The sequence below is a fragment of the Berkeleyomyces rouxiae genome (genome assembly GCF_048999995.1).
Source record: "Berkeleyomyces rouxiae strain 22BRR77 chromosome Unknown BrBRR77_ptg000001l, whole genome shotgun sequence".
Classification (NCBI taxonomy): Eukaryota; Fungi; Ascomycota; class Sordariomycetes; order Microascales; family Ceratocystidaceae; genus Berkeleyomyces; species Berkeleyomyces rouxiae.
Window position 1 is genome coordinate 318891 of NW_027396491.1, and position 24202 is coordinate 343092.

Consider the following 24202-nt stretch of genomic DNA (forward strand, 5'->3'; position numbering starts at 1 on the left):
CTAAGAAACAATAGGGGGTGATGAAGTTTCCTCACAAACTTCTAAGAAACAATAGGGGGCAATGAAGTTTCCTCACAAACTTCTAAGAAACAATAGGGGGCAATGAAGTTTCCTCACAAACTTCTAAGAAACAATAAAGGATCAAAAGATAATATGTGAGCGGTTCACTAAGTACAAGAGAGTCTTGCAGTTATGACCAGAATGCTGTTTATTATCTTTTGATGGAGAGAAAAAGGTAGAAGAAAGACTAAACTAAACAGCGGATTTGGGTCTACTATATAGACATTTTTGTGCTTACAAATGCAAGTTCCCGATCGGCTCAATATCCCTCCGTGAGCTCCTTATGTCCGAGTTTTCGGCGATAACTCGAGGTTAACTCCGATCCCGTCGGAATCCCTCAGTTTCCCTCGGAACACTTCGGACCTTTTTGCATCCTGCCGGATTAGGCGAATCCTACCCACGGACCTCAAGTCCGACCCGGTCCGAGCTCTCCGAAGCCTCCGAAGAGTTGCCGAAGTTCATCCGAAACCTTGTCCAAATTCGGTGAAACGACCTGCATTCGAAAGCACTGGATCAGCTCTGTCTGATCCAACCACGGGTTCTCAACCCGTAACAGGAAGTAGGTCATGGTATTTCTTCGGGATGCGTTCAAGGAGCCGTGCATGCTCTTGTTCCGGAGTTAGGTCCTCCTGATTGAGATAATCCAGGACTTCCTGAGCGGTGACACGATAAATCTGTAGTTTCTCAGCTTTGGCAAAGCGATGCAAAGCCTGAGACGACACCGTCACACAGGAACAAGACACAGCTGACGATTGTGCAATAAAAGAAGGAAGGGGTGAAGTGGCTGAAGCAGGAGCAGATCCCTCAATCTGACTGCCAGCGGTAGAAGCAATATTTTTGTCGTTTTTTGTATAAGAAAAATCAAACGAAGCGCCAGAATCAGTAGAAGCAGTCGAAACAGAAGAAGAAGAAGAAGAAGAATCAGAAGCTGCCACAGCATTGCCATCGGCGGTAGAAGTAACCGATATCTTGAGCGTATTGGAAGGCCAAGAAATTTCCGGGTTATGGGCGTCGAGCCAGCATTTCCCCAGGATGATGTGGTAGCCCCCAAGCTTCGTGATTTGAAAAACCAAAGTTTCTGAATAATTAGGAAAAGAGAGGGACAAAGGAACTTGGTGGGTCACTTTACCCGCAGCAGTTTCACTACCATCAACAACATGGAGCGACTCGGCTCTGGCCTTGAGAACAGTAGGAATCTGATGCCTTGCTATAAATTCAGAATCCACAAAACAAGTTGTTGATCCCGAATCCACCATAGCGTAGGCCTCAATGGAATTATTCACTGTCACAGGAATAACCAGAGGGGGAGAGTTACCATAATCGATAGCATTATCAAGAGAACAAGTGCTGATTCTCAAGAGACCCTCATCAGCAGCGTCAGGGCTAGCCAGGACCAGAGGGGAATGGGTCGGTAGCCCTTCTAGTTTTTTGACGCATCAGGCGCAGGGGCCGTCGAGGGAGCCCGGGTAGAAGTGGAGGGAGAAGGGACAGTAGCTGCGCGAAGAGCAAGGTTGTTTTTGGGGCAAGCCTTTAGCATGTGGTCCTTTGCGCCACACTTCCAACAAACACCCTTTGCCATTTTGCCGTCAGCAGTCTTACGGAAGGGTAGACCGTTGGCATCGGGACCTGCAGAGGTACCCTTAGCTGGCTTGGTGTTGGGGACAGCTTTTTGGGCGCCAGCATTTCTCGAACGAGAATCTTGCTGAAAGGGGACCACACCAGGAGGCGGTTGGATTTTCCCGTTGTTTCCCCGGGTTCGGTTGTTGATCGTATTGTCCAGCGTGTTGCAGAAATTAGCGAACTGATCAAGCGTTCCCTTAGGGGCAGGATAGGTGTTCCAAGCCAGAGCGTCCTGTATGTGGGGCTTGAGGCCTCGCTGAAATAGTGCAATGGTGAAATCAGCGTCGGCCCAACCGAGTTTCTTCAACAGCGTTGTAAAAGCAGAGTGATAGGCAGTACAAGTACCTGTCTGCTTTAAGTCGAAGATCTGCTGGGTCGCAGTCATGCGCCAGTCAGGGTCATCGAAAGCCTCAGCTAACGATTTCATAAAATCGTCGTACGTTTCAAAGTTCATGTGTCCAGTGGCCGGGTCCATCCGAGGCATGGCCCAATCCAGAGCGCCATCTCTAAGGTAGGAGAAGGCAGTCATCAGCTTGCGCTGCTCCGTGCGGTGGTGCTTGGGTGCAGCAGCAAATTTGACCGCAAGTTGCCTCTGGAACGCCTGGAAGCCTTGCTGATTGCCATCATAGGGCACGACATCAAGATGCTTGTCGGCCTCTTTCAACGGATCGGCATCCTCTTCCCGTTTGACTCGGGGAAGAGACTCAAGGGAGTTGAAGCGGGCTTCAGCGCCAGCCTGGAACGCAGCCCAGTAAACCTGAGCCGCATCAGGAACAGAGCCAACGGGGATGGGCGGGGCACCATCGTCGGTGCGCAGACCAGACATGTAAGCCGCCACAATAGCCATTTTGATCTCAGCACTGAACTCCCTAGGAAGGGCACCGAGATGCCAGTTCTCAGGAGTTCGGTCAGGAATCGACAGGAGGAACGTATTGAGATGCTCGATCATTTCGCGAGTGAGGGCCATTGCGAGTTGAAACGTAATAGAGAGGGAAAAATAAATGAGGAGAGAAAAAAGTGCCAAAGAGAGCCAAAGTTGTAATAGCGTCGGGTCTTCAAATGAAGCTTAACAAAATATTACGGATAGGGCCCGAAGAAAGGATTAGGGTTCCGGGTACAGCCAACGACTCGGGACAATGATAGGTTCCTGAGGTGGACAGTCGGGCCTGTGGAGGAAGACGTCAGTTAGACAGAGTGCTAAGACGTATGGTCGGTTGAGATGAAGAGGCAACACACAACTTAGATGGCTATTCTGAGAATAGAGCGGCACAAAGAGGAAGGAGGAGGAACAATCACACACTTCAAAGAAGAAGAAAGGTTGAACTGCAAAGAAAGCAAGAACAGAATGGTATAAAGAAGAAGAAGAAGGTAAGCAAGTGCATGTGATTGTTAAGCTTGGAGAACAAGAGTAAACCTGATCAACTCAGGGCAGGAGACGACGATATTTATGTTGTCGGCGCTCCTGACAAAACTCTGTCTTCCCAAGCTAGAAACAATCAACATCTAACTACGAACAAAAGATAAGTCTCGTGTAAACAAGACGTAACAGGTTCGTAACAATCGAACCAGATAACAACCCCCACCTAAGCACGCAATGGCAATTGCAACAAGAAAACTCCGCAGCAGCAGAACAACGTCTATCAGAGCACCCGTGCTCAGCACATCCCACGACAACCTCATATCCGTTGATCAACTCACGATCTACACAGACCAACCTGTGCCATAAGCGCATCTTCATAGGTCGCCGACCTTCGGCGTTGTGGAAAAGAAGAGTGGGGTAGGTCTCATGCATAACCCTTAGCATGAGCAGTGTCAGGATAGCTATTCATGACAATACGTAACTCAACGTTACCAGACGCTACTATCAAACCGGATGTTAGTTCACGAGATAAACCAACACTGCAGCAGCAGACTGAAAATCCCTCAAGACACCCAGGCAACGATATGTCGCGTTACAGCGATATCGGCCTAACAGGTGTGGACCCCACGCTCAAACGCTGTTGACACAAAAGGAACGAGAATAGCAGTCAACTCAGAATAAGCTGCATCAACTGCAGAGTATCGAGTTACCTAATAGCGATGATCTATAGGGTGCAAGCCGGCCACACCCGAGTAGATAAACCGGAGTGACACCTCAAGGTTACACAGACCACCAAGTGGTATAACCGTATCATCATACGTCCTTGGAACATTAGCGTGACAAATGGAAGCGGGGTAAGGTGCCAGGCATAACCCTATGCAATGGCAATGGCAAGAATGGCTATTCATGACAAAACGTCACAAAGTGCTCGTCCAGTGGACTGGATGGGCAGAGCCAACATGGGAACCCTTGTCACACGTCCGAGACACAGCAGCGCTCGAGAGATACGAGCAGACCCACGAGTGCCCCTGGAAGTTGCCAGTAGTCCCCCGGAGGAGAGGGAGGAGGAGGCGATTGTAACGATCTATGGATCGAGGTAGGCTCAGGCTCCGCCCTCACCGCCGTTTACACCGCCGTCCACACCGCCTTGCATACCGCCGTTACTCACCGCCTGCCAAACCCGTGTGCACACCGTCGTTGTCAAGGGTACGCGTCATACCTCTACCGCGCGTATATAGATAGTGTTGTTTCCGCCTGTTTTCTTGTACATTAGTCTTTTCTCCTTATCTGTTTCTTAATTTATTTCTGCTGTTCTAAAAGCGTTCTCCTTTAGACCGTAAAGCCTTACAGGGCTGATTTCCATCATAGGGGACGACCTCAAGATGTTTGTCAGTCTCCTTGGTCGAATCAGCGTCTTCCTCCTGTTTAATGGCAGGGAGGGACTGCATCACGGCAACGCGCCGATCCGCACCACCCTGGAACGAAGCCCAGAAAACCTGATCCACTTCAAATGAGTTAGCCGCCGGGATTGTCGGAGTACCATCATTGGTGCGCAGACCGCACAAGTAGGCAGACGTAATCGCTACCTTGTATTCGGCCGTGAGCTCGCTTGGGAGGTCGTTCAGCTTCCAGTTATCCGGGCCCCGAGTTGGAATAGTCTCAAGGAATGCCTGGAGGTGGGCTGCCATCTCACGAGTAATAGCCATGGTGAACGTAGAAAACTTGGTTGATAGAGGGGTTGATAAAAATGTGCCGAGGAAAGCCAAAGTTGTAAGAATTGTCGGGTCTTCAAATGAAGCTTAACAAAATATTACGGATAGGGTCTAGGAAAAGGTAGGGTTCTGAATACAGCTAACAGCTTGAGACAATGATAGGTTCTCAAGGTGGACAGTAGGGCCTAGTAAGAAAGACGTCAGTTAGACAGAGTGCTAAGACGTATGAGTGTTTGAGATAAGGAGGCAACACACAACTATATGGCTATTCACAGAATAGATAGGCGCAGAAAGGATAGAGGAGGTACTATCACAATACTCAGCAAAGATCAAGAAAGTAACGTTTGCAGAGAGCAAGAACAAGCTGATATAGAAGAGAGAAGAGTAAGGAGGGGGTATATGTGATTATTAAGCTTCTCTTCTATTTCTCCTCGTGCCTGTCTGTTCTCGCCTGTCATTTTCTCGAGCTGTGGGGTCTCCAACTGCGTTGGTTTCCTGTAGGACTTCTTCAAATTGCGGCAGGAATAGAGAAAAGGGTTCGTTGGGCTTCTGGCGCATGTGGTCTACTTGGTGGAGAGCACGGTTTGCAGCGTACGGGTCGATGAAGATGGAGTCCAAATACTTCAGGAATTCATCAGGGCCGGTGTTGTTATCTAGGCCCTGCTCGAAGAAGGCCACCACTAAGTTCTGGGCTTCGACAGTCATACGCGCAAAGAGATACGCGTATTGTCGCTGGCTGTCGCCAATCGACTTGCTGTCGAGACGGAGCTTTCTGCGGGTGTTGATTGCCCACACACGGTAGTCGAAGCGTTGGCCTGTGAGCAAGCCAAGGTCGGGGAGACAACGTTTCTTGGGGCTAGCGTCATCGTCAGTGTCGTTCGATGCAGGAGAGACAGAGGTGGTGTGCGGGACAGAGGGCACAGGGGCAGCAGGGACAGCATGGGCAGCTTGGGCAACAGCAGCGGCGACCGCTGCCTGGTTGGCCTGTAGGTCGACGATGGCTTGGTCCCGCTGTTGTTGCGCGCGGATGAATTCTTCGCGCAATTGTTGCTGCGCGCGCTCGTTGCCTTCGCGCATGCTCTGAAGGGCTTGGAGCAAGTCGTGTTTCGAAGGGCCTGCGTGGCTCGGGCCGGGGGCATTGGGGTTGGATATTATAGCGGGAGGTGAGGCAGGGTCGAAGAAGATGGATGTTTGGGATGAGGCGTCAGAGTCGGAGTCTTAGGGAGGGACTCGGTAGAATACATAATGTAGTGACGAGGACGGCCATGTTGGCTAAGAACAGAAGTAACAAGGTTGACGCGAGTCGAGGTAATAGTGAGACCATAGAAGAGATCTTTCATGGTTGTGAACGCTTTGTCCCACTTCGGGGGCCAAACTAAAAGTTGATTTTTCTTGGTCAACTCGAACAGAGCTGCACAAACTCTAGTTAGAGAAATCACGAATGAGTCTTCTGTAGAAGTTTGCAAAGCCCAAAAAAGACTGAACTCCCTTAACGGTTTTGGGAGCCTCCCACTCACGGACAGCAGAGCCCTTTGCAGAGTTCATCTTGAGTGCATCGTCCGAAATAATAAAGACAACAAAAGCAGTCTCGGTCCCGTCAAATTCGTACTTCTCGCCTTTGACAAAGAGACCGGCCTGTGCCAGTTTAAGCAGAACTTTGCGGACGTGCTGATCATGTTCCTCCTGGTTTTGAGAAAACACCAGGATACCATCCAAGTAGCAGACGCAGAAAATGTCCAATTAATCAGATAGTGCTTCGCTGACGAACTTCTGGCAAGTGGCAGGAGCCTTGGTCAGCCCAAACGGCATTAATTTGTACTCAAAAGTGCCATATCTTGTCCTAAAAGCCGCCTGATATTCGTCGCCCTCTTTAATGCGTATTAGGTGGTACGCAGCTCGCAGATCTAGCTTCGTGAAGATCTTGCCTAGCGCAGCAAGCCGTAACGACTCATTGACGGCCCGGAAATCAACACAGAACCGCAGGCTACCTGACTTTCGGGCAAAGAGAATCGGAGAAGCCAGGGGCGAGGAGGAAGAAAAAAAAGCCTTTCGCAAGCATGCCATCCAAATATTTCTTGACAGCTCACAGTGCAAGCGGAGTCATATCGTACAGTGGGGCCTTAGGATATTTCGCATTGGGCACAAGGTTAATCGCATGGTCTATGTCTCATTGGGTTGGTAATTGGTCAACACCTTCCCGGGAGAACAAAGGCAGTAGGTCATGAAACATTTCCAGGACGCTGTTAGGATATGAAAGGGCTTGCTCAAGATTTTGCTTGGTGTCCGAGTTCCGACCCACGTGGCTCAAGTCATCGTGATTCGATCGTGCTGGCTGGACCCGGTGTTAGCCTGACTACTAATGGTCAGACTGCATACAGGTGGTCCGAAAAGCCAATGACTCGCTATGTTGAGATTGATTATGTTGAATCCAGTTTGTCCCCCTTGATTTCTACGAGCTATTGCTCGTGTTTGGTAGTAGGAAGTAGGCATTATTGCAGCGGGGATGGGCCCTTCCTCGTCGGTCAGAGGTCTCGGGCCTGTGGTGGTGATTTAAGCTGGGATATCGCCCAGTCGACGGCATTAGGATCAATGAAGTTTGTATCCAAATGGTCGAGGAAGGCGGTGGCTGTAGAACCCGTTCTTTTGCCGGAGAAGAGGTCGAGGCCTGGCAGCTTCGCCTTAGAACGCTTAGTAGAGCTGACGGCAAAGGTGGCGGGGTCGTTGGTAGCGGGAGCAGCAGCAGGAGTGGGGCTGGCATGGGTGGGTGGTGGAGACGGCGGGACGGACGCTGTCGCGCTCTTGACACGCCATTGATAGTTCTTGTCGCATTTTCTACAACAGAAGTATCAGGTCAGGCGTGCTGACTGTGTTGTATTGAGGGGCACGAGGCCTAGGACACTAACAGCATTTCCTAACATGTCGGCGTGTGGATGCGCCACGTCAAGAGTAAGGAAAACGGGATGGAATAAAGCGGTCGCGTGACGGTTGGTTTCTAATACAGAGTCGCTGCGAGGGGTTTAAACAAAAGTCTGTTGTCCTTGGCGCTCTTTCGAGGACATACAATGACATCACCTACTCGGACAGTGTGGGAGGTCCATTTTCCAGCGTCAGTATAGTGAATGAGTTCGGTTTTGCTCTTCTCAAACTGAATGCCGTAGTCACGAGTCTTGGCTCGCAGCTCCATCACAAGTCCTTCGAGTAGCTCGGCCAAGCAGTTCAGGCTCTCGGGGATCACGATCACGCTCAAGTCATCGATATATAACAACTGAAGTTGTGCGTGTCTCCGGGCACGCAGGCCACTATATACCAAGCGTACAAAGACCGATAGGGGAGCCTTGGAGAATGCCGACGTTACGGTCCTGGAGAAACGAAGCATACCGTTGTCGGTACACCAGGGGAAAGCCGAGGTCACGTAAGTTGCGCGTCAAACAGGGCTACGGCATGTGGCGAAAAGTACCTTCAATGTCGAAAAACAGAGTGCTGGGAATAAAGTCTAGGATTTGGAACCCATTTAGAGCGACTGATTCATTGCAATGTCTCTTTTAAAATCGCCAAGGGGTACTAGTCTTGTTACATTAGCTTGTTTAACAGCCAGTAGCTGCCATAGAATCTGAGTCGAGGTAGATCTCATGATTCATCCCGGGACGCAACGGCCAGAGGGGGCGTGCATACGGTCCTTGCGGGTCGAAAGCAACATCCTTTGGGTACATACATCTGGAATCTTTTTCTTCCAGTCGTCTGTAACGGGCTTATTCTCGGTGGTCAGCTTTTCTAATGCTCTGTTCAGATCCTGGATGCTTGCGACAAATACCTCCATGCCATGGTGCCAAATCTATCTGGCACGAGCAGCTTTCAATTCAGCTGGGTGAGTCCGGGTTCTGACGGGTAGAGACAGAACAGGAAACGGTCAAGTGGGGGAGCACCAGTCGGCACCGGGTGTGATCGATTAGGACATTATTATAGCCCAGCCACGGGTATCCAGTAACAATTTCGTCGTCGTAAACTTCGCGGACAACACGGGCAAGGGATTCTTCAAGTAAACTGGTGAGATTCAGCTCAAAGAGGGCATCTGTTAGAATACGGGTTGTTAGACTCTGAAAGACCTAGGGCAGGCTTTGCCTTGTGACTGTGGTTCAACCAGCATGACCCAAACCATCAAAGGCTAAAGTAACGGTGATCCAACTAGTTGTATAATGACCAGCTAAGGCTCAAGCAGGCGAGGACTTACTCAGAGCTCATTTTGTTGATTCTGTAGAACCCCCTTCATTTCTATAAAGAGCTTTTACCTTTAGGTTATTATGAATAGTTCCTTTCTTTCTTGTCCCTCGTAGTTATCAATACTTGTCGAACTACGTCCTTTTCGTGGCTGACTTCACATGGAGTCCGTTTTCATTTGATTTGTCGGTCTCTTATGGGGAGGTCTGCGACATAGCAAGTAAAAGAGTCGCAGACCCCGCGAGCCATGTCCATGAAAGTGAGACCATTGTCCACCAGCCCACTCAGGCATCCGTTTGTAAACACCTTAGTCTACATAGAATAGATCCAATTGATAGACTCCCTCATATGAGATTACCAGAGGCGCTCGTTCAGGGCGTTGTTGAGTTTGCCTTAGTGACAGCCAATTCTCACGTTTCTCTGGTTGGCAACTCACATGATTAGGTCTAATCTATGCTCTCTGGGAAAGGAACTGGTGGAATGACGGTAATGCCGTCAATCATTAGTTGAAAAAGATGGCAAATCTCGTAGTGCAACTTCGAATGCGCCCACAAAATACAGTCGTAAGTCGAGGTGATGCGCGGGTTTTCTAAGAGAGCCAATGAGACGCCACTTAAAAGAGGTGGCGAAGGAATTGAACGTGGAATAACGGAAGCAATAGTAGAAAGGAATCAAAGATTGCTTAAACAACTAAGATTCATAACTGTGAGAAGAGTTCATTTGTTCGTGTGCATGTGTTGACGTGTAGAGTTTTCCCCTCTTCTCCTCTGGGGCCATCTTGCTCTCAAGGGTAACCTCTAAAGTGGAGGTGCGGTTATTACTGAGTCAGGAATTATGTAACCAGGGTTTGGCGACAACGAGCCGCTGTACAAAAAGCTAGTTAGTTACTGTTGTGCTAAAGGGTAGTTTGCGCGAATATCTTGTCAAGACGGTGAATGCAAGGTAACATGACTACCTGGCTCACACGGCCACCGAAGCAACTTGAGAAATCACTGAGCCATGGTTCGACGCGTACCAACGTACGGGTTGGATCTTGCCAGCGTCTGTGAGTTATATACAGCCCGATGTCAGCGAGGAAGACCAAAGGATAAAGAGGGCCATGGCTATCATGAAAATTCACGTTCATTCTCTCGACTTCCTGGTTTAGACGCAAGTATTAGGTGGTTCGATATACCTGATAAAGGTAGAGCCAAATCACACCATCGCTCACTTGTAGACAAAACAATAGCAGCCAGCTTCACCTGTTTTTCCTCCGGGTGTTTGACAACCTTGGCGGTAACTATCTGTTGTTGCATTCATAGTTTCGCTTTGGCCATGGCAGTCTCAGATTGCTACTGCAAGTAGATGGCACCTGTTTCAAATCTGGCGGACATATATGACCGTCTGGTTTGGAGGTAGCAGGATCAGGAACCACCAAGCCGGGGATTTCAGAAGACATGATCAGGTATATCCCAATCAACTCTTGGGAATCGATTCGTCTCTCGAAGATGGATTCACCAGATAGCAGTCACTTCAAGTGGCGGGTGGACAAGATGCTTCATCTTGGGCACACCTTGCCCAAATACGACAGGGATGGGAATGGCCGTCGAGCGAGTCCAAGTCTTACATTTTACAGCACTCAGCCAAGCACTGCCTAGTTCAACAAGAGATATTCCATCATTGGGCTCAATGTGGTACACACTCTCATACGCGGCCGGGATCCTCTTTAAATGAAAGCATGAGCATTGCGCTTGGTCGCGTAGATGGTCGTGGCTTTTGTTGGCTGTAACTTGGCAAGTACATGTATGAATGGAATTTGTGTTGTCTTCCAGCAATTCTTCGAGTTGTGGGGATTGTATATCAGTGTGCGCATTCTGTATGCTTAGCTAGGATAGTCATGATCATGGACTCCTGTGACCTGAAGCTACCCTCGCCAGACGCAATTGTCTCGAGTCGCAAGATCAAGCCATCCAGACACAACAAACGGTATTGTGCAACTTTCTTGCTCACTTTTCCCAGTATTCGGATGGGGATGTCGAGGTTATCGCGCTCTCAACTACTTTCTTTGTGAGTGCATTCGAGATGCAGCTTGGGGCGTGTCATGTTGGTGGGTTCAATGGGGGCATCTTTACGGTAGCGCTGGCCGCAGTGCGCAGTGGTTTCATCGTCCAAGGAGAACGTAGCTAAAAATAAAGGAGAATGTCATCTCTGGATCTTCGCTTCTGGCACGGCACGGCGGGCTTGAGCAATGGTCGCGGGTTTCGTCGTCTATTTTGACGCGTTAGACTCTCGGCCTTGGTTTGTTTTGAAGGAATCCAAAGGTTCTTGGTAATTAGCGTGTGATTCTATCGGGAGATGTCTGATGGCGGCAGTGGTGGTAATTCAATCGAAGTGGGACGATGCGTCGTGCAGAATTGGTTGGAAAGAAATTAGTGAGTTAGCATGTAGTCCGTTGGCGCGCGTTGGAAATGTTGCAGGTGTGTACCACAAGTTTTCCTTAACAGGCATGTTGGGTTAACTTAACCCTTGTTCACGTTTCTTTTCAAGTAGTAGTTAGCGTGGAGCCACCACACATCGAGATCAATTTGTATATATGTTCATGCATACAATGCATGTGTTGACGCGCAACATGACAGCCAAACAGTGATTTTATTGTTCCTTGTCTACCCGGATGCAGCTTTCACGTATCTAGTCTAGGCAAACGACTTGACATCACCCTCCTTGATCGTACCCGCAGTCACAAGAGTCTGGACTTGGTTCTGCCACACCGACTTGATCTCCGAGGCGACAGTCAGTCCGTTCAGCTTGGCAGCCAGCTCAGCGATGCCCTCAGCCTCAAGCTTGCCCTGAATCAGATCAACGTCGCCCAGAACGCTGTCAATGACAGCGACGCTAGGCTCGCCATCGGCAAAGTACTTGGCATCCTTAACGGAACCCTTCAGGATACGCTTGTTCTTCTTGACAGCGTTCTTAGCAGCCTCCTTGGCCTTCTTGTTAGACTCACGAAGAGTCTTGGCCGCCTCTTCAGCCTCCTTAGCGGCCTTCTCTTCGGCCTCCTTGGCGGCCTTGGCCTCCTCAATCGCGCGCTTCTCAGCAGCCTCCTTGTCAAGACGCTTCTTGTTCTTGGCAGCATTGGCTTCCTGGCGGAAACGCTTGATACGCTCGTCGGCGGCCGAGCAGTCGTCTAGAAGCTTGCGGAGACGAGCATTGTCCTCAACCTTTCTCTTCTTGCGGGCGTTGGCGTTCTTGCGCTCAGTGTGACGCTTCTGGTCACGGTTCTCGTTGTCATCCGGCACATCCTCGTCCAGGTACTCAAATGTCCGCCAGCTGTCGAAGCTGTAGAAAAAGTTGTAAAAGTCGTCAACCTCATCCTTGGTCGAGTTTTCAGTGCCAAACTCGGGAACGGGAAGTGTCTTGGAAAAGCGGCCCTCGGCCTTGAAGACGTTGCTCCACAGCTTGTAGAAGTTACCCTTGGCAAGCTGCTTCTTGGTAGGAGGCTCGACATCAGCGGCCTCGTCGACGGAGTCGAACTGGCGGCGCTTGGTGGGGTCGAGCAAAACCTCGGTAGCCTTCTGGATGCACTTGAAGAAGTTGTCATCCTCAACGCGGCCAGCAGCAGCCTTCTTGTCGGGGTGGTGGCGGAGGACCTTCTTACGGTGGGCCCGCTTGATCTGCTCCTCGGTGGCGCGCCAGCGGTACTTGGTCAGGCCGAGAACAGCGTAGTGGTCTTGGGCCTAATTCATATGGAAGAAGGCTAGTTAGCAATTCATTTGTGGCCATGGATTAGAGGGAGAGGCAGGCTTCTGCTCCGCAGGGTCCATGTCAGATCACAGCCAGAACACGACATACCTTCCAGTCCTTGGCATCACGCTGCAGCATCATGGGGTCCTCGTCCTCGCTGATTTCGCCGTCATCCTCATCCTCGACGTTCTTCGCTCTCTCCTGAGCCTGGATGCGGTCATCCTCCGAGAAGGTGCGCTTGTGGCGGGCACGGCGGGCGTGGGCCAGGAACTGAGGGCCAACGGGCTCAATGGTGCGGAGGGTTCCGGCCGAAAGCTTGCCGGTAGCATTGAAGTCCTTCTCGGCCGTCCAGCCCGAAGGCAGGGGCAGAGCAAAGTGCTCGCTGATGATAACAGACGCCATTTTGTCGATGTCGATTCAATCTCACCATTCAGCGGTATGTGATGAAGAGGGGGGAAAACAGTGCACAAAAAATTGCTACAGCGTAAACGAAAGCCTGGCGGGGCTTATCGATTACGCCTAGCACAATGAGTATCCACTATTCTGGCGCGGTCCATTTCATCAATGAATTTTATTGCGATGGTGAACAGGCAAGCATTTAGTGGTAGAACTAGAACTTTTGGAATTCACAAGTTATTGTAAAGGTTTGAAGCAGGTCTTTTCTTGAAGTACGTGAGTGTATTCACACATTGAGCGGTCTTAATAGGTCAATTCAAATGGCTCCTGTTCCTCGTGTGAAAGAAAAATGGCATTGATCCTAACTCTGTACATAAATCAAGAACACATTAAACATCAGATGCCAGCCATCGTGAAATAAAAAAAAGCCTTCATTCACCATCCAATGCAGCATAATGCGACTCGGCGGCACCTGGTGGGGGAGCAATACGAGGGGCCTGACTAGTGGCGTTTTTCTTTGCAGAGGTGGCATATTTTTCTGAGCCACCACTGCCACTGGCTCCCTTGGATACTGTGCCGCGGCCATCGCGCAACATCTCTGCTCTCTTTTCCTTGTCCATGACGCCAACAGCCTTAGGGATTCCCCAGCGAACCCGCAGAGGGCATCCTGCGATGACAGCCTTTCCTCTGCACGCGGCAGCGGCAGCCTCGGCAGCTTCGCGAGTTTCGTAGTTGACAAAGGCGCAATGTGTCATGTGGGAGCATGCCAAGCTCTTGATCTTGCCATGGGCTTTGAAGAAGTCGCGAATCTTGAATTCGGCGAGGTCGTCTTCGATGCCAGTGACAAAGAGTGACATGATCTTCTTGTCTGCCGGGGGGATCCAATCGCTCGGACCGGGCGGAGGCAGTGAAGATGCAGGCCTCGTAATCTTTCGGCCACCAGGCCCAAAAGCGGCCTTGGTATCACGGGTCCTAACAGGGCCGGGCCCCCCCACGCCTGCGCCGACGGCTGGGTTTCCGTGACGTGTCGAATTGCCTTTGGAACTTGAATCATGGTTTGCGCTTCGGCCCGATTTAAAGTATGGCTTGCTGTTTGCAAGTTTCCGAAGAAGCTCACGAGCCTTTTCATCTGTGTTGTTGTATTCTTCGATACCGGCTTGGCCATCTTCAATGGCGCGTTCGTTGTTCTGGGCAAAGTATTCACGGTTGATGTCGGACGAAGGCCCAGGCGCAACCATCTTTAGGGCGGCATCACGGACGACAATTGGAAGGCCAAAGGACAAGTCCAGCATGCACGACTGGCAGCAGTTTTTGAGACGAGCACAAGTCAGGCAAATGTTTGTTCTTTTTTTGCGACCATGGGCGCGGTCTGCGTTCCATGAAAAGACTGTGAAGGGCCTGGTGCAAAGCTTGCATTCAGCTCCGTGGTCCTCTTTCAACATTTTGACGTAGGGGTTTTCCGGTAGACAGCTTTCGCAGACAGACGGGAAATCGGTGGTTTCCCAGCCCGCGCGATTAAGGTCCTGCTTGATTTGCGGCGGCATGATGTGAAGGCGAGATGTGGTATTGAGGAGCCGATGAGAGGGTCGCGGGCTGTGGCGCGATCAATATCACCGAGTTGAAAGTCGGTGAATTTTGCTATCTCGTGGTGTCGTGGCAGTCTCGATGGTATTTGAGGGTGATAGATTCGAATGATTATTTTATTGGCGGGATGGCTCGTAGATGATGGTGAAGGTTGCAGTCTGGAAATTCTGTGAATTACGAATGAAGTAGCGCGAGAAGCATAGGCAAGGCGCAATGGGAAGAAGATTCTGCCGCGTTCCACCGCCTAAAAGATTCGGGCTTGATTGCATCATAGAACAACGTCTAGTTAGTAGCCACACACTAAAGCATGTCACCATTACGGTGGATAGACAAAACCGGCAGTGGCTCTTTTTTTTGAGTTTCCAAGTCGGCTCTTTACACGTGCATATTTTTCTTTTTACTAGCAATGGGAGTGTACCAAATGCGAGACGTGTGGCCTTGGAGTATTCAGTCATCCATGCGCTCAGGGCTGCTCTTTTTCGACTATAAGACAAGAATCGACCGCGATCTATGTACTATGGCAATTTCTGCGTTGACAGGTTCAACGAAAGTGAGACATTAAGATAGATCACTCATTTTTAAACCATGATTAATCAAGAAAGCGTTGTTAAGATCTATCAGTTGGAGGTGATGGCTTGTGTTAACAACTCACGGCCACGCAGTTGGCAATATCGCTGTCTCTCAATCAACTACAGCCACAGCCTCCAGAGGTGTTCTTTGATTTACCACTGGGGTTTTTAACACTGTCATTGTCTCCTCTCTCAATATCGCCATGGATGTTCAGACCTAGTACCAGTTAGATTCCGGCTCGTGTCCTCAAGTCATGTGGAATGGTCAACCCACGATAGAGGTCATCGCCCTCGCTACGGCCTTGTACCACATTGTGTCTCAAGATGAGGGCAACATCTTGTCCGTATTTGATTGCCTTGCCGTATCCAGGTTCAGACGGCGACAGCGTTGCCTTTTGCTGGAATTCCTGGCGAATCTTTTGCCGGGCCGCCAGCAATGTACGTTGATCCCCTACAGCAACACGATCAGTAAGCGCTTTTCACTGCGCAAGGACAAGGACAGCTCCACAAGCTTACCAGTGAAGGCAATTCGCGTCGCACGCAGGAGACTTCGGTAAACTGATTCGGCCATGTTGAAAATTAATCTTGGTATCTCGCCTGGGACCGAAAGTGACGTTTGGACATGCCATTGGCGACAAGATTCAGCTGTGGATTTGCAGAGGGTGTGATGTATTTAGCCGGGGTTCTAGCGGTAGCACCGGCAGCTTATATAATCTCGAGTTCGTATTCGTGATCGCATAATCGATGGAGTGAAGATAAAGTTGAAATGATCGTCTCAATCATCTTTTGCGCGTGCCAAATGAAAAGGGTGTGAAATGAGGAGAGAAGCACGGCAGGACCACATGGGCGAACAAAGGGTCTTACATTGGTGCATAGTCTTGTTATTGAGGTAACAAAATACGAATAAGAGGCCAGATAAGGCCGGCGTTCCAGGAGATGCACAGGTCTCTGTGTCTACTCGCAGCTACGGATCAATCACATGTACTGATGCCATAAGAGCAAGCCTCACTATCTCGGGCTAGCCATGTCGTCGTCGGCGTATTCGTACCTGTGTCAATGGCCACCAAGGGCCAGTCGACCTTGGGCGTAGTCCACTATAGCCCCCTAGAGCGCCATAGCTAACTTTGACTCGCAGCTCCCGGCCTTGGCCCAGCACAAGCACAAGCCCAAGCCGCAGCTCACATGTCAAGCCAAAACACTTGTTTACTTGTCTTTGAGTTTGGACGACAACTCGATAGATTGTCTGTGGGCTTAAGTGGGGCAGAGCTTCAACGAAAAATCCAGGGGAACAATTAGCCAATCCTTCCTTCTCTGCTGGCGTCCAAAATCGCGGGACCAAAAAAATATGGACGCATGATTCGTCCAACGTAGACAACACGCTAGACCGACAGACGCATATTGTTCTGTTCTGTTCTGCTGGCTATATAACCAACCCGCTGTCCCATATCTCAAAATCGCTTCGACCGCTTGAACCCACGCGTGCTCTCTTCTTCTGTTCTCTCCATCTCCCCAGACTCGGCCTCCCCCTAATACTCCCTTTCCATCTGTCTTTTCAACACCAAGACTTCTTCTCTCTTCTCCTCCCCCCTCTCTCACCATGTCCGCTTCCACTTCTGCCCTCGAGCGCGAGGACCACTCCCGCGATGCTGCCTTCAACAGAGCCATGCACGGCCAAAGTGCGCAAGCTTCTGGCGGCATCGCTGCCATGATGAAGAAGGACCGCGCCGCGAAGCAAGTTGCCGTCGACGAGTACTTCAAGCATTGGGACAACAAGGCCGCCAAGGACGAAACTGCCGAGACTCGTGCTGTAAGTTGGCTTCACACCATGGTGCTCTACCATCTGGCCGCATTGGAAGTTGCCGATTCGCTGACCTTGCCTCGCCTCTACAGGAACGCACTGCCGAGTATGCCACGCTGACCAGACATTACTACAACCTCGCTACCGACCTCTACGAGTACGGCTGGGGCCAATGCTTCCACTTCTGCCGTTTTGCCTACGGCGAGCCTTTCCGCCAGGCCATTGCGCGCCATGAGCACTACCTGGCCCACTCAATTGGCATCAAGGAGGGCATGAAGGTCCTTGATGTTGGCTGCGGTGTCGGTGGCCCGGCCCGTGAGATGGCCAAGTTTACCGGATGCCATGTCACTGGCCTGAACAACAACGACTACCAGATTGAAAGAGCGACCTACTACGCCCAGAAGGAGGGTCTAACGAACCAGCTGGCCTTTGTCAAGGGTGACTTCATGGTACAACACCCCGACCTTTTCTATCCACACTATAAACCCCCATGCTAACTCTCCCTTCTCCTCGCTAGCAAATGTCGTTCCCCGAGAACAGCTTTGACGCTGTCTATGCCATAGAGGCCACCTGCCATGCTCCCACCTTGGAGGGCGTCTACAGCCAAATCTACCGTGTTCTCAAGCCCGGTGGTGTCTTTGGTGTCTACGAGTGGCTCATGACTGAAGATTACGATAACGAAAACCTAGAGCACCGTGAAATCCGCCTCGGTATCGAGCTGGGTGATGGTATTTCCAACATGTGCAAGATTTCCGAGGGTGTTGCTGCCATGAAGGCCGCCGGTTTCGAGCTCATCCTCCACGAAGATCTGGCTGACCGCGATGACCCTTACCCGTGGTACTGGCCCCTTTCCGGCGAGATGAAGTACATTCAGTCTGTCGGCGACGTCTTCACCATCGTCCGCATGACCAAGTGGGGTCGCACATTCATGCACAAACTCTCGGGTGTCCTTGAGCTTCTACACATTGCCCCCCCTGGAACCATGAAGACTGCTGATTCTCTCGCTGTTGCTGCCGACTGCCTGGTTGCTGGCGCTCGCCAGCACCTCTTTACCCCCATGTATCTCATGGTTGGAAAGAAGCCCGAGTAGACAGGTTAAGACATGTCACATAACATCCGCCTCTTGTCTTTACATCAAGTTTTGTGAACATAGCCAGTGGGCTACCAGATTGGTACATACTGCCCCTACTCCGTTAAAATGAAGAGCAATCCTGAGCCTGTTGTGTTTGTATTTTCTTCGCCAGTCCTCCACGCCTGGTGACTTCTTTTTCTTTTTTGCCATTTTCCAACTACCACCTCATGACAGGACACGTTCTTCTACGTGTTTTTGTAGGTTGGAAGCTTATTTTCAGTTACTATACTTTTTAATAGCTGCCATGCTTGCCTAGGAGATTATGCATAATGTCAATTAAATACAGGATGATATAGACTACCAAGTAACTATGCGTATTGGGATGACCGCAGCCAGTACGTGCGCAAGTGTGAACGAGACCTGTGAACTTGAGGTGAAATTACTGCAAAAGGATTGATGATTAAAGCATGTACTTGTACTTTTCTACGACGACGATGCCGACGACGACGACGCCACCAAATCCCTAGTCTTATCCGTCTCGGGTTCGCCCCTTCTCTTCTTGACTTGGCTCTTGTCTTTCGACTGGAGAACGGCATCAGCAATCAAAATACTCTCATCTAGTTCGCCGTTACTTGCGCCACAGGACATGCACTTCCAAACACCAATCTCAGCGAGCGTCTTGACGCCGGGGGGGGCCTGGCCATTGATGAGACGGCACTTCTGGCACATGAGGATTATGCGATTTCTCGGATCTTTCTCGTCCTCGCCCAAGAGAAGATCGAGAATGCGATCGTACCAATGAGACTCGGCCGGTAGTCCCAGTGACGCCGTTCGGCTAAGAGGTGCGGAGTTCATTGGTTGTTCAGATACGGTGACCCGGCCACCAAAAGCGTTGGGAGCGAAATCTTCGCTGGTCTCGACGTGCATGGGACGATTGGGGGGTGCTACCGGGTGGTGGGCATGGTCGGAAGGAGATCCGGCACGGTTGATGTTTGCGGTCGGCGGCGGAGGGAGATTTGTCCGCTTGGGAAGGGGACCAGGTCCTTTGGATTCGGCTTTTTGGTGAGCTTTGGGGGCTTGTTCTCGGTTCGAGTCCCGGTTTCCTTGGCTAGACAAGCTCTCTGATTTTGAGCCACCTCCGTACTTTTCGAGCAGTTCGAGAGTAGTGTCATATTTGGTGGCATCCTTCAGCTTCTGAATAGTCTTCTCGCGCTCAGTCTGTAGTTCTTTTAATTGGGCAGCCAGCGCATCAATTCGGAAGTCATAAAAAGCGGCAACTCCACGACGTAGCAGATAGATCCTGTGTGATATGAGCTGTTAGTTCAAGAAGTTTAAGTCGAGTAGTTGGCGAGCATGTGAACAAGGTTTCCATTCTACATACACGACTGGAGAGCCAGCAACGCCCGTCCACTCGATGGAGCCCATATTTTGCGAGCCAAGCACCAGGAAGGCCACAATGATGTAAACAAGATATGCGAAGCTCAAGTACAGAACGAGCAAGACCTTGGCTCGACGAGCGCGTGTGCGGGTAGAGTCCAGGCTCGTTTGTGCCGTGGCAATCTTTCTCGAAAGATTGGACAAAGTCTTTTCAAAGTCGGTCGTGGATGAGGAGTTTCCCTACAGCTCCAGAAATGCAAAGCGTCAGCAGCTCCGTGCTACATACAATCAAGCTATGATCACCAGGCCCCGTATTGCGTGGTGTGGCCAGCAAGCACAGCAGTTAGCTATAGGGGAACAACAACTTACTCTCCACGGCCAGAAAGACACCATCGTGAGTATGGCCCTGGGCAAGTGTGTATGTAATGGATTATCAGCGTCAAAGGCGTCAGAAATCTAACTGCAATTCATGGTTTGACGCGATTGACCAAAACCGCCGCCGTCATCTGCGCGTCTGTCATCTGGAGTTGAGCTGAGTCTCAGAGTGGAGACCTTGCATGTAGCTTGTTGCCTAATCCTGGATGAGCAGCCGATAATCAACCGCGACGCCAGCTGCGATGGTGGTTGTTAGGGTTAGCATGAACTGCTGCATACCTCCAGGTAATAAGGCCACAACACCACACCACGAAGAGCTTTTGCCGCCCAAATAGACAACTATATGGGGATTTGCTGCTATTCGGACTGCGAGATACTCGGTTCTTTGGCGTGCTACGAAGTCCGGGTCGCATTTGTGCAGCCCTGAACTGGAACAGTGCTCTATTCATTATGCTTCGAGCTAGGGTTAATGTGGTGGTACCTGGTCCGTAAACACCAGTTCGCGCCTCACCACAACCTCCTCCATTTGTGCAAAGGCGCCCAGACTCCCGTTTTGCTGCGTCGTCGCAATCTTCTGCGGTACTCTACGTACATACATTTTACCATTCCGCGTCTGCTTGACCCACGGCAAGCAAGCCCTGCGTGCATATTCTAGGTGCATAACAACTACATATTTGTGGGACTCCATTGGCTATCGCAGCATAGTGGCCCTAACGTCATCTACCCCGTGCTCTTTGTAGCCACCATTCACATCACCGAGGATGTTCCAGGTGTGTTTCCTGCGGACGTAAAGGCCCATTCACTCCAGGCTTACCGTACTGACCGTTTGTTCCGTGAATCTGGCAGCGAATCAAGGGCGCTATTGACCGAACCATTGCTGAGGAGCAAGCTCGCATGAAAGCTCTTTCCGACCAAACAGCCACCGCCTCTCCCAGTCTCGGCTCTACCCGCCCGTCCGCGTCAAATCAGATCGCAAAGAAAGCGTCCGCAGCGCAGCGAGCCCGCAAAAAGCCCGCTGAAGACTTTGGGGGCAGCGACATTTCTGCAAACCCTGATCCTTCAGTGTTTGAGGAAGCCTTCTTCATAGACAACGACAGCGAACAGTCCGATAAAAACACCAGCCCCCCGTCGAGCTCAACCGCCACAATGGATCCCCAGTCCAATTCCCACGATTCCGGGACTGAGAAGCTCAGCAAAAATACCCCCGAGACGACGCTGCTAGGAAGCCGAACTTCAGACGAACCAACCCCGGCTGCAGGCTCAGCAGAGCTCTCTGTGGAAATCCGATCTAAGCTGCGCAAGCTTGAAAAGATAGAGGGCGCATATTCAGGTATGGCCAGACCCAAAGTCAGAAATGTGGCCGCCGTTTCTAATTAGAATCCCGTTTAGAATTGTTGCGATCGTACCGCATTGCCCATGGTCGCGCAACGTCCATCGAACCCTTTGAACAGGTGCTAAAGGAAAATACCCCCTTGACTTCTATCCGTGACACTGAGGCTTTTGCAGAGTATCTGAATCAAGCAAATCTTAAAAGCCACATGCTTATGGAGGAGCTCAAACGGATTACCACGGAAAAGGACGGTTTACAAAAGGAAAATGCTGCACAAGCAGACCAAATCAAGACCCTGAAGCTCGAGCTAGCAACCACCAAAGAAAACGATCGCGAAAAAACATCTTCTGAAAAGGGTGCCGATGCCGGTGCCGAGACTCGCAACGAGTCCCCAGAAGAGTTCTTTTCTTTTGACTCCGAAGTCAAGGAAGGCAACTCTAGTGAGGCAGATCTGCTGCGAAATAAAATTTCGACTCTAGAAGCAGAGGTCGAGACGGTAAAAAAGGCTGCTCTTACTGCTACACAGGATCTCCAAACTGCAAAGGAAGCGCACTCTACAAGCTTGCAGGAGCTGACTGAAAAGGCCAAGTCTCTCACTCTGGAACTCAAGGCCAAAGAGGAAAAACTATCATTAGTAAATTCCCAACTCTCCAAGACTGAGGCTCGACTAAAGACTGTTGAATCTGATGCCTTGGCTGCCAAAAAGAGCAGTGCGAGTGAGATCAAGGGACTCAAAACAGACTTGAATGCGTCATCTGCAGAATCCGAAGGTCTTCAAACAAAGCTTGCTTCTGCCGTAGCAGCCTCCGGCACTTTGGAGAATACTATAACGGACCTCAAATGCAACATTGACGAATTAAAGCTCGCCAAGAAAGTAGATGAGGCCCGGATAGCTGAGCTTACGGTTAAGCTCGCTGGTCTCACCACTGAAACTGAGATCGTAGTTGAGCCTGCTCCTGCGGATAAACCACAAAACATACCCTCCAACCCCCCGAATCAACCAACGACGGGTGGCTCGAAGAAAAAGAACAATAAGAAAAAGAAAAAGGGCGGTGCAGCTAATCTTACACCTGTGGCTGTCTCGGCTGGATCGACTGCGGTTTCTCCCAGTCCATCTCGCCCCGTTTCGCCAGCACCCGTTCCCACACCTACTGCTGCTATACAGAGTCTCAATGCCGAAATCACTCGCTTAGAAGCCGAGGTTGCTAGCAAAGAACATCAGGTTCAAAGGCTGACCAAGCAGCACAAGGATACCGAGACTCTCCGTGAGGAGATCGAGACTCTTCGCTATGAGCTTCTTGAGATCGGCCAGGAACATGTTGTTTCCAAGGCCAAAATCAAGGATCTGAGTCAAGAGAGAGACGCGCTCCAAGCTCGTATCAAGGAACTTGAAGAAGAGGTATCCAGCGATGGAACGGCCCAAAAAGAGCTAGACAAGTTGCAGGAGGATTACAACGAGTTGAAGTCGAGTACCGAAGCCCTCAAGTCAGATCTTGCTATTTCCGAGTCGCTGGCTCAAACACGATTCCGAGAGCTGACAGAGTTGCGTGAAGTTCTCCAGCGAGCCCAGCCCGAGTTGAAGAGTTTGCGCCAAGATTCAGAAGCACTCAAGAACGTCAAGACCGAACTCGGTGCGAAAATGGTTCAGATCAGTGAGCTTGAGAAGCGCGAAAAGGATGCTCGTTCAGAATTGAGCCGTACCCAGCGCATTAACGCCGACCGTGAAGCTGATATCAAAGCACTACGTGAAAGACTAGCTAGCGAAGAAAAGACACGTCTGCGCTTTGAGGACTCTCAGCGCGTTGCTGGGCGTGATTTGCGACGAGCTCAGGCCGAAAAGATTGAGATTGCTGCTCGCGAAGAGAAGGCAACTCGAGAGCTCGAGAAGGTCAGGGAAGAGCTACAGAAGCTGCGACTTACAGTGCAGGATCTGGAGGACCAAGTAGAAAAGCTGAAGCGCGAAGGGGCTTCGTACAAAGGCGACGCTGATCTCAAGGCACAGCAATATGCCAACGTCCAATCCCTTGTCAGCAGCATGCGCGATGAAGCTAGCGAACTCAGAGTCCAGCTTCGGGAAGCACAATCACAGGCCGAGTCAGTTGGCGAAGAGCTGGTGGAAGTGCAGCGTCTTCTCAGCGAGCGAACTCGTGAAGCCGAGACTATGCGCAGACTTCTTGCCGATGTTGACGAGAGAGCAGACAACAAGGTCCGGGAAATCCGAGCACGCCTAGAGGCGGCGCAAGAAGAGAGGGATCGTATGGAGGATGAGTCGAGTGCTCTGGCGCGGCGCAAGACAAGAGAAGGCGAGGAGTTGAAGCAAAGAATTCGCGACCTAGAGCGTGATTTGAAGCGCCTGACTACCCAAAACGAGGAACTGGAAGGACTCAAGGATGAATGGCGCCTCCGCCGTGAGGAACTAGAGAGTGCAGAGTCAGGGGCTGTCAAAGAACTGAAGGAAGTTCAGACTGCTGTAGCAGAGCTCCGTGCGGCTCTAGATGCCTCCGAAAAGCAGCTCCGCCACTCGGAAGCCAAGCGAGAAGAAACGCGGCAACTCCTCGACGAGACCAAACAACGATTCGATCGCACGATGCGTGACCTCAAGGCTGCTCAGCTACGGTTGGGCTCCTCGCCGAGCAGAACATCGATTGATTCAGCACCTGCAAACACACCTGCAAACACAGGCGGAGCGGCCGATGCCATGTACATCAAGACCATTATGCTGCAGTTCCTGGAGCAAAAGGATGCAAAGTTGAGGTCACAGCTGGTGCCTGTACTCGGCCGTCTTCTCCAGTTCAACGAGTAGGTTGCCCCGGGCAGTGAAGATACGATACGATATACACTTACTGACAATGTCTACTAGGGTCGACGAGAAAAAGTGGATGGCGGTCGTGCAGACCATGGGTAGCCGGTAATTGGGATGGGTTTTTGTTTGTCAAGCAAGTCTATGACGTCAGTGCCGTTTCTTTCGGCGCCGACAGCCGATGATGGGGCTCTTTTTCTCAGCGGGGCCGTGG

The 24202-nt window shown here is 50.8% G+C and overlaps 10 protein-coding genes across 10 annotated transcripts; 2 read left to right on the top strand and 8 right to left on the bottom strand.

The window, feature by feature from the left end:
• Positions 1 to 1480: 1480 nt before the first annotated feature.
• Positions 1481 to 2647, bottom strand: BROUX77_000099 (uncharacterized protein; the record flags this gene model as incomplete). The annotated part of the gene is made up of 1 exon (XM_073753654.1): positions 1481 to 2647. The coding sequence occupies one exon, from the start codon at positions 2645 to 2647 to the stop codon at positions 1481 to 1483; it is 1167 nt and encodes a 388-aa protein (XP_073608336.1).
• A 1706-nt stretch (positions 2648 to 4353) lies between these two features.
• BROUX77_000100 (uncharacterized protein) lies at positions 4354 to 4746 on the bottom strand (the record flags this gene model as incomplete). The annotated part of the gene is made up of 1 exon (XM_073745381.1): positions 4354 to 4746. One exon carries the CDS (start codon positions 4744 to 4746, stop codon positions 4354 to 4356), a length of 393 nt encoding a protein of 130 aa, XP_073608337.1.
• Positions 4747 to 5160: 414 nt separating this feature from the next.
• Positions 5161 to 5829, bottom strand: BROUX77_000101 (uncharacterized protein; the record flags this gene model as incomplete). Its single annotated transcript, XM_073745392.1, has 1 exon — positions 5161 to 5829. One exon carries the CDS (start codon positions 5827 to 5829, stop codon positions 5161 to 5163), a length of 669 nt encoding a protein of 222 aa, XP_073608338.1.
• A 1445-nt stretch (positions 5830 to 7274) lies between these two features.
• BROUX77_000102 (uncharacterized protein) lies at positions 7275 to 8128 on the bottom strand (the record flags this gene model as incomplete). Its single annotated transcript, XM_073745403.1, has 3 exons — positions 7275 to 7584; positions 7656 to 7663; positions 7829 to 8128. The coding sequence occupies 3 exons, from the start codon at positions 8126 to 8128 to the stop codon at positions 7275 to 7277; spliced, it is 618 nt and encodes a 205-aa protein (XP_073608339.1).
• A 3511-nt stretch (positions 8129 to 11639) lies between these two features.
• Positions 11640 to 13089, bottom strand: BROUX77_000103 (uncharacterized protein; the record flags this gene model as incomplete). Its single annotated transcript, XM_073745414.1, has 2 exons — positions 11640 to 12680; positions 12796 to 13089. 2 exons carry the CDS (start codon positions 13087 to 13089, stop codon positions 11640 to 11642), a joined length of 1335 nt encoding a protein of 444 aa, XP_073608340.1.
• A 425-nt stretch (positions 13090 to 13514) lies between these two features.
• On the bottom strand, positions 13515 to 14321 carry BROUX77_000104 (uncharacterized protein; the record flags this gene model as incomplete). Its single annotated transcript, XM_073745425.1, has 1 exon — positions 13515 to 14321. The coding sequence occupies one exon, from the start codon at positions 14319 to 14321 to the stop codon at positions 13515 to 13517; it is 807 nt and encodes a 268-aa protein (XP_073608341.1).
• A 1031-nt stretch (positions 14322 to 15352) lies between these two features.
• On the bottom strand, positions 15353 to 15807 carry BROUX77_000105 (uncharacterized protein; the record flags this gene model as incomplete). Its single annotated transcript, XM_073745436.1, has 3 exons — positions 15353 to 15453; positions 15511 to 15687; positions 15753 to 15807. 3 exons carry the CDS (start codon positions 15805 to 15807, stop codon positions 15353 to 15355), a joined length of 333 nt encoding a protein of 110 aa, XP_073608342.1.
• Positions 15808 to 16833: 1026 nt separating this feature from the next.
• On the top strand, positions 16834 to 18124 carry BROUX77_000106 (uncharacterized protein; the record flags this gene model as incomplete). Its single annotated transcript, XM_073745447.1, has 3 exons — positions 16834 to 17043; positions 17127 to 17483; positions 17552 to 18124. The coding sequence occupies 3 exons, from the start codon at positions 16834 to 16836 to the stop codon at positions 18122 to 18124; spliced, it is 1140 nt and encodes a 379-aa protein (XP_073608343.1).
• A 465-nt stretch (positions 18125 to 18589) lies between these two features.
• On the bottom strand, positions 18590 to 19876 carry BROUX77_000107 (uncharacterized protein; the record flags this gene model as incomplete). Its single annotated transcript, XM_073745458.1, has 3 exons — positions 18590 to 19406; positions 19488 to 19723; positions 19853 to 19876. The coding sequence occupies 3 exons, from the start codon at positions 19874 to 19876 to the stop codon at positions 18590 to 18592; spliced, it is 1077 nt and encodes a 358-aa protein (XP_073608344.1).
• Positions 19877 to 20619: 743 nt separating this feature from the next.
• Positions 20620 to 23991, top strand: BROUX77_000108 (uncharacterized protein; the record flags this gene model as incomplete). Its single annotated transcript, XM_073745469.1, has 3 exons — positions 20620 to 20628; positions 20705 to 21188; positions 21248 to 23991. 3 exons carry the CDS (start codon positions 20620 to 20622, stop codon positions 23989 to 23991), a joined length of 3237 nt encoding a protein of 1078 aa, XP_073608345.1.
• Positions 23992 to 24202: the final 211 nt, after the last annotated feature.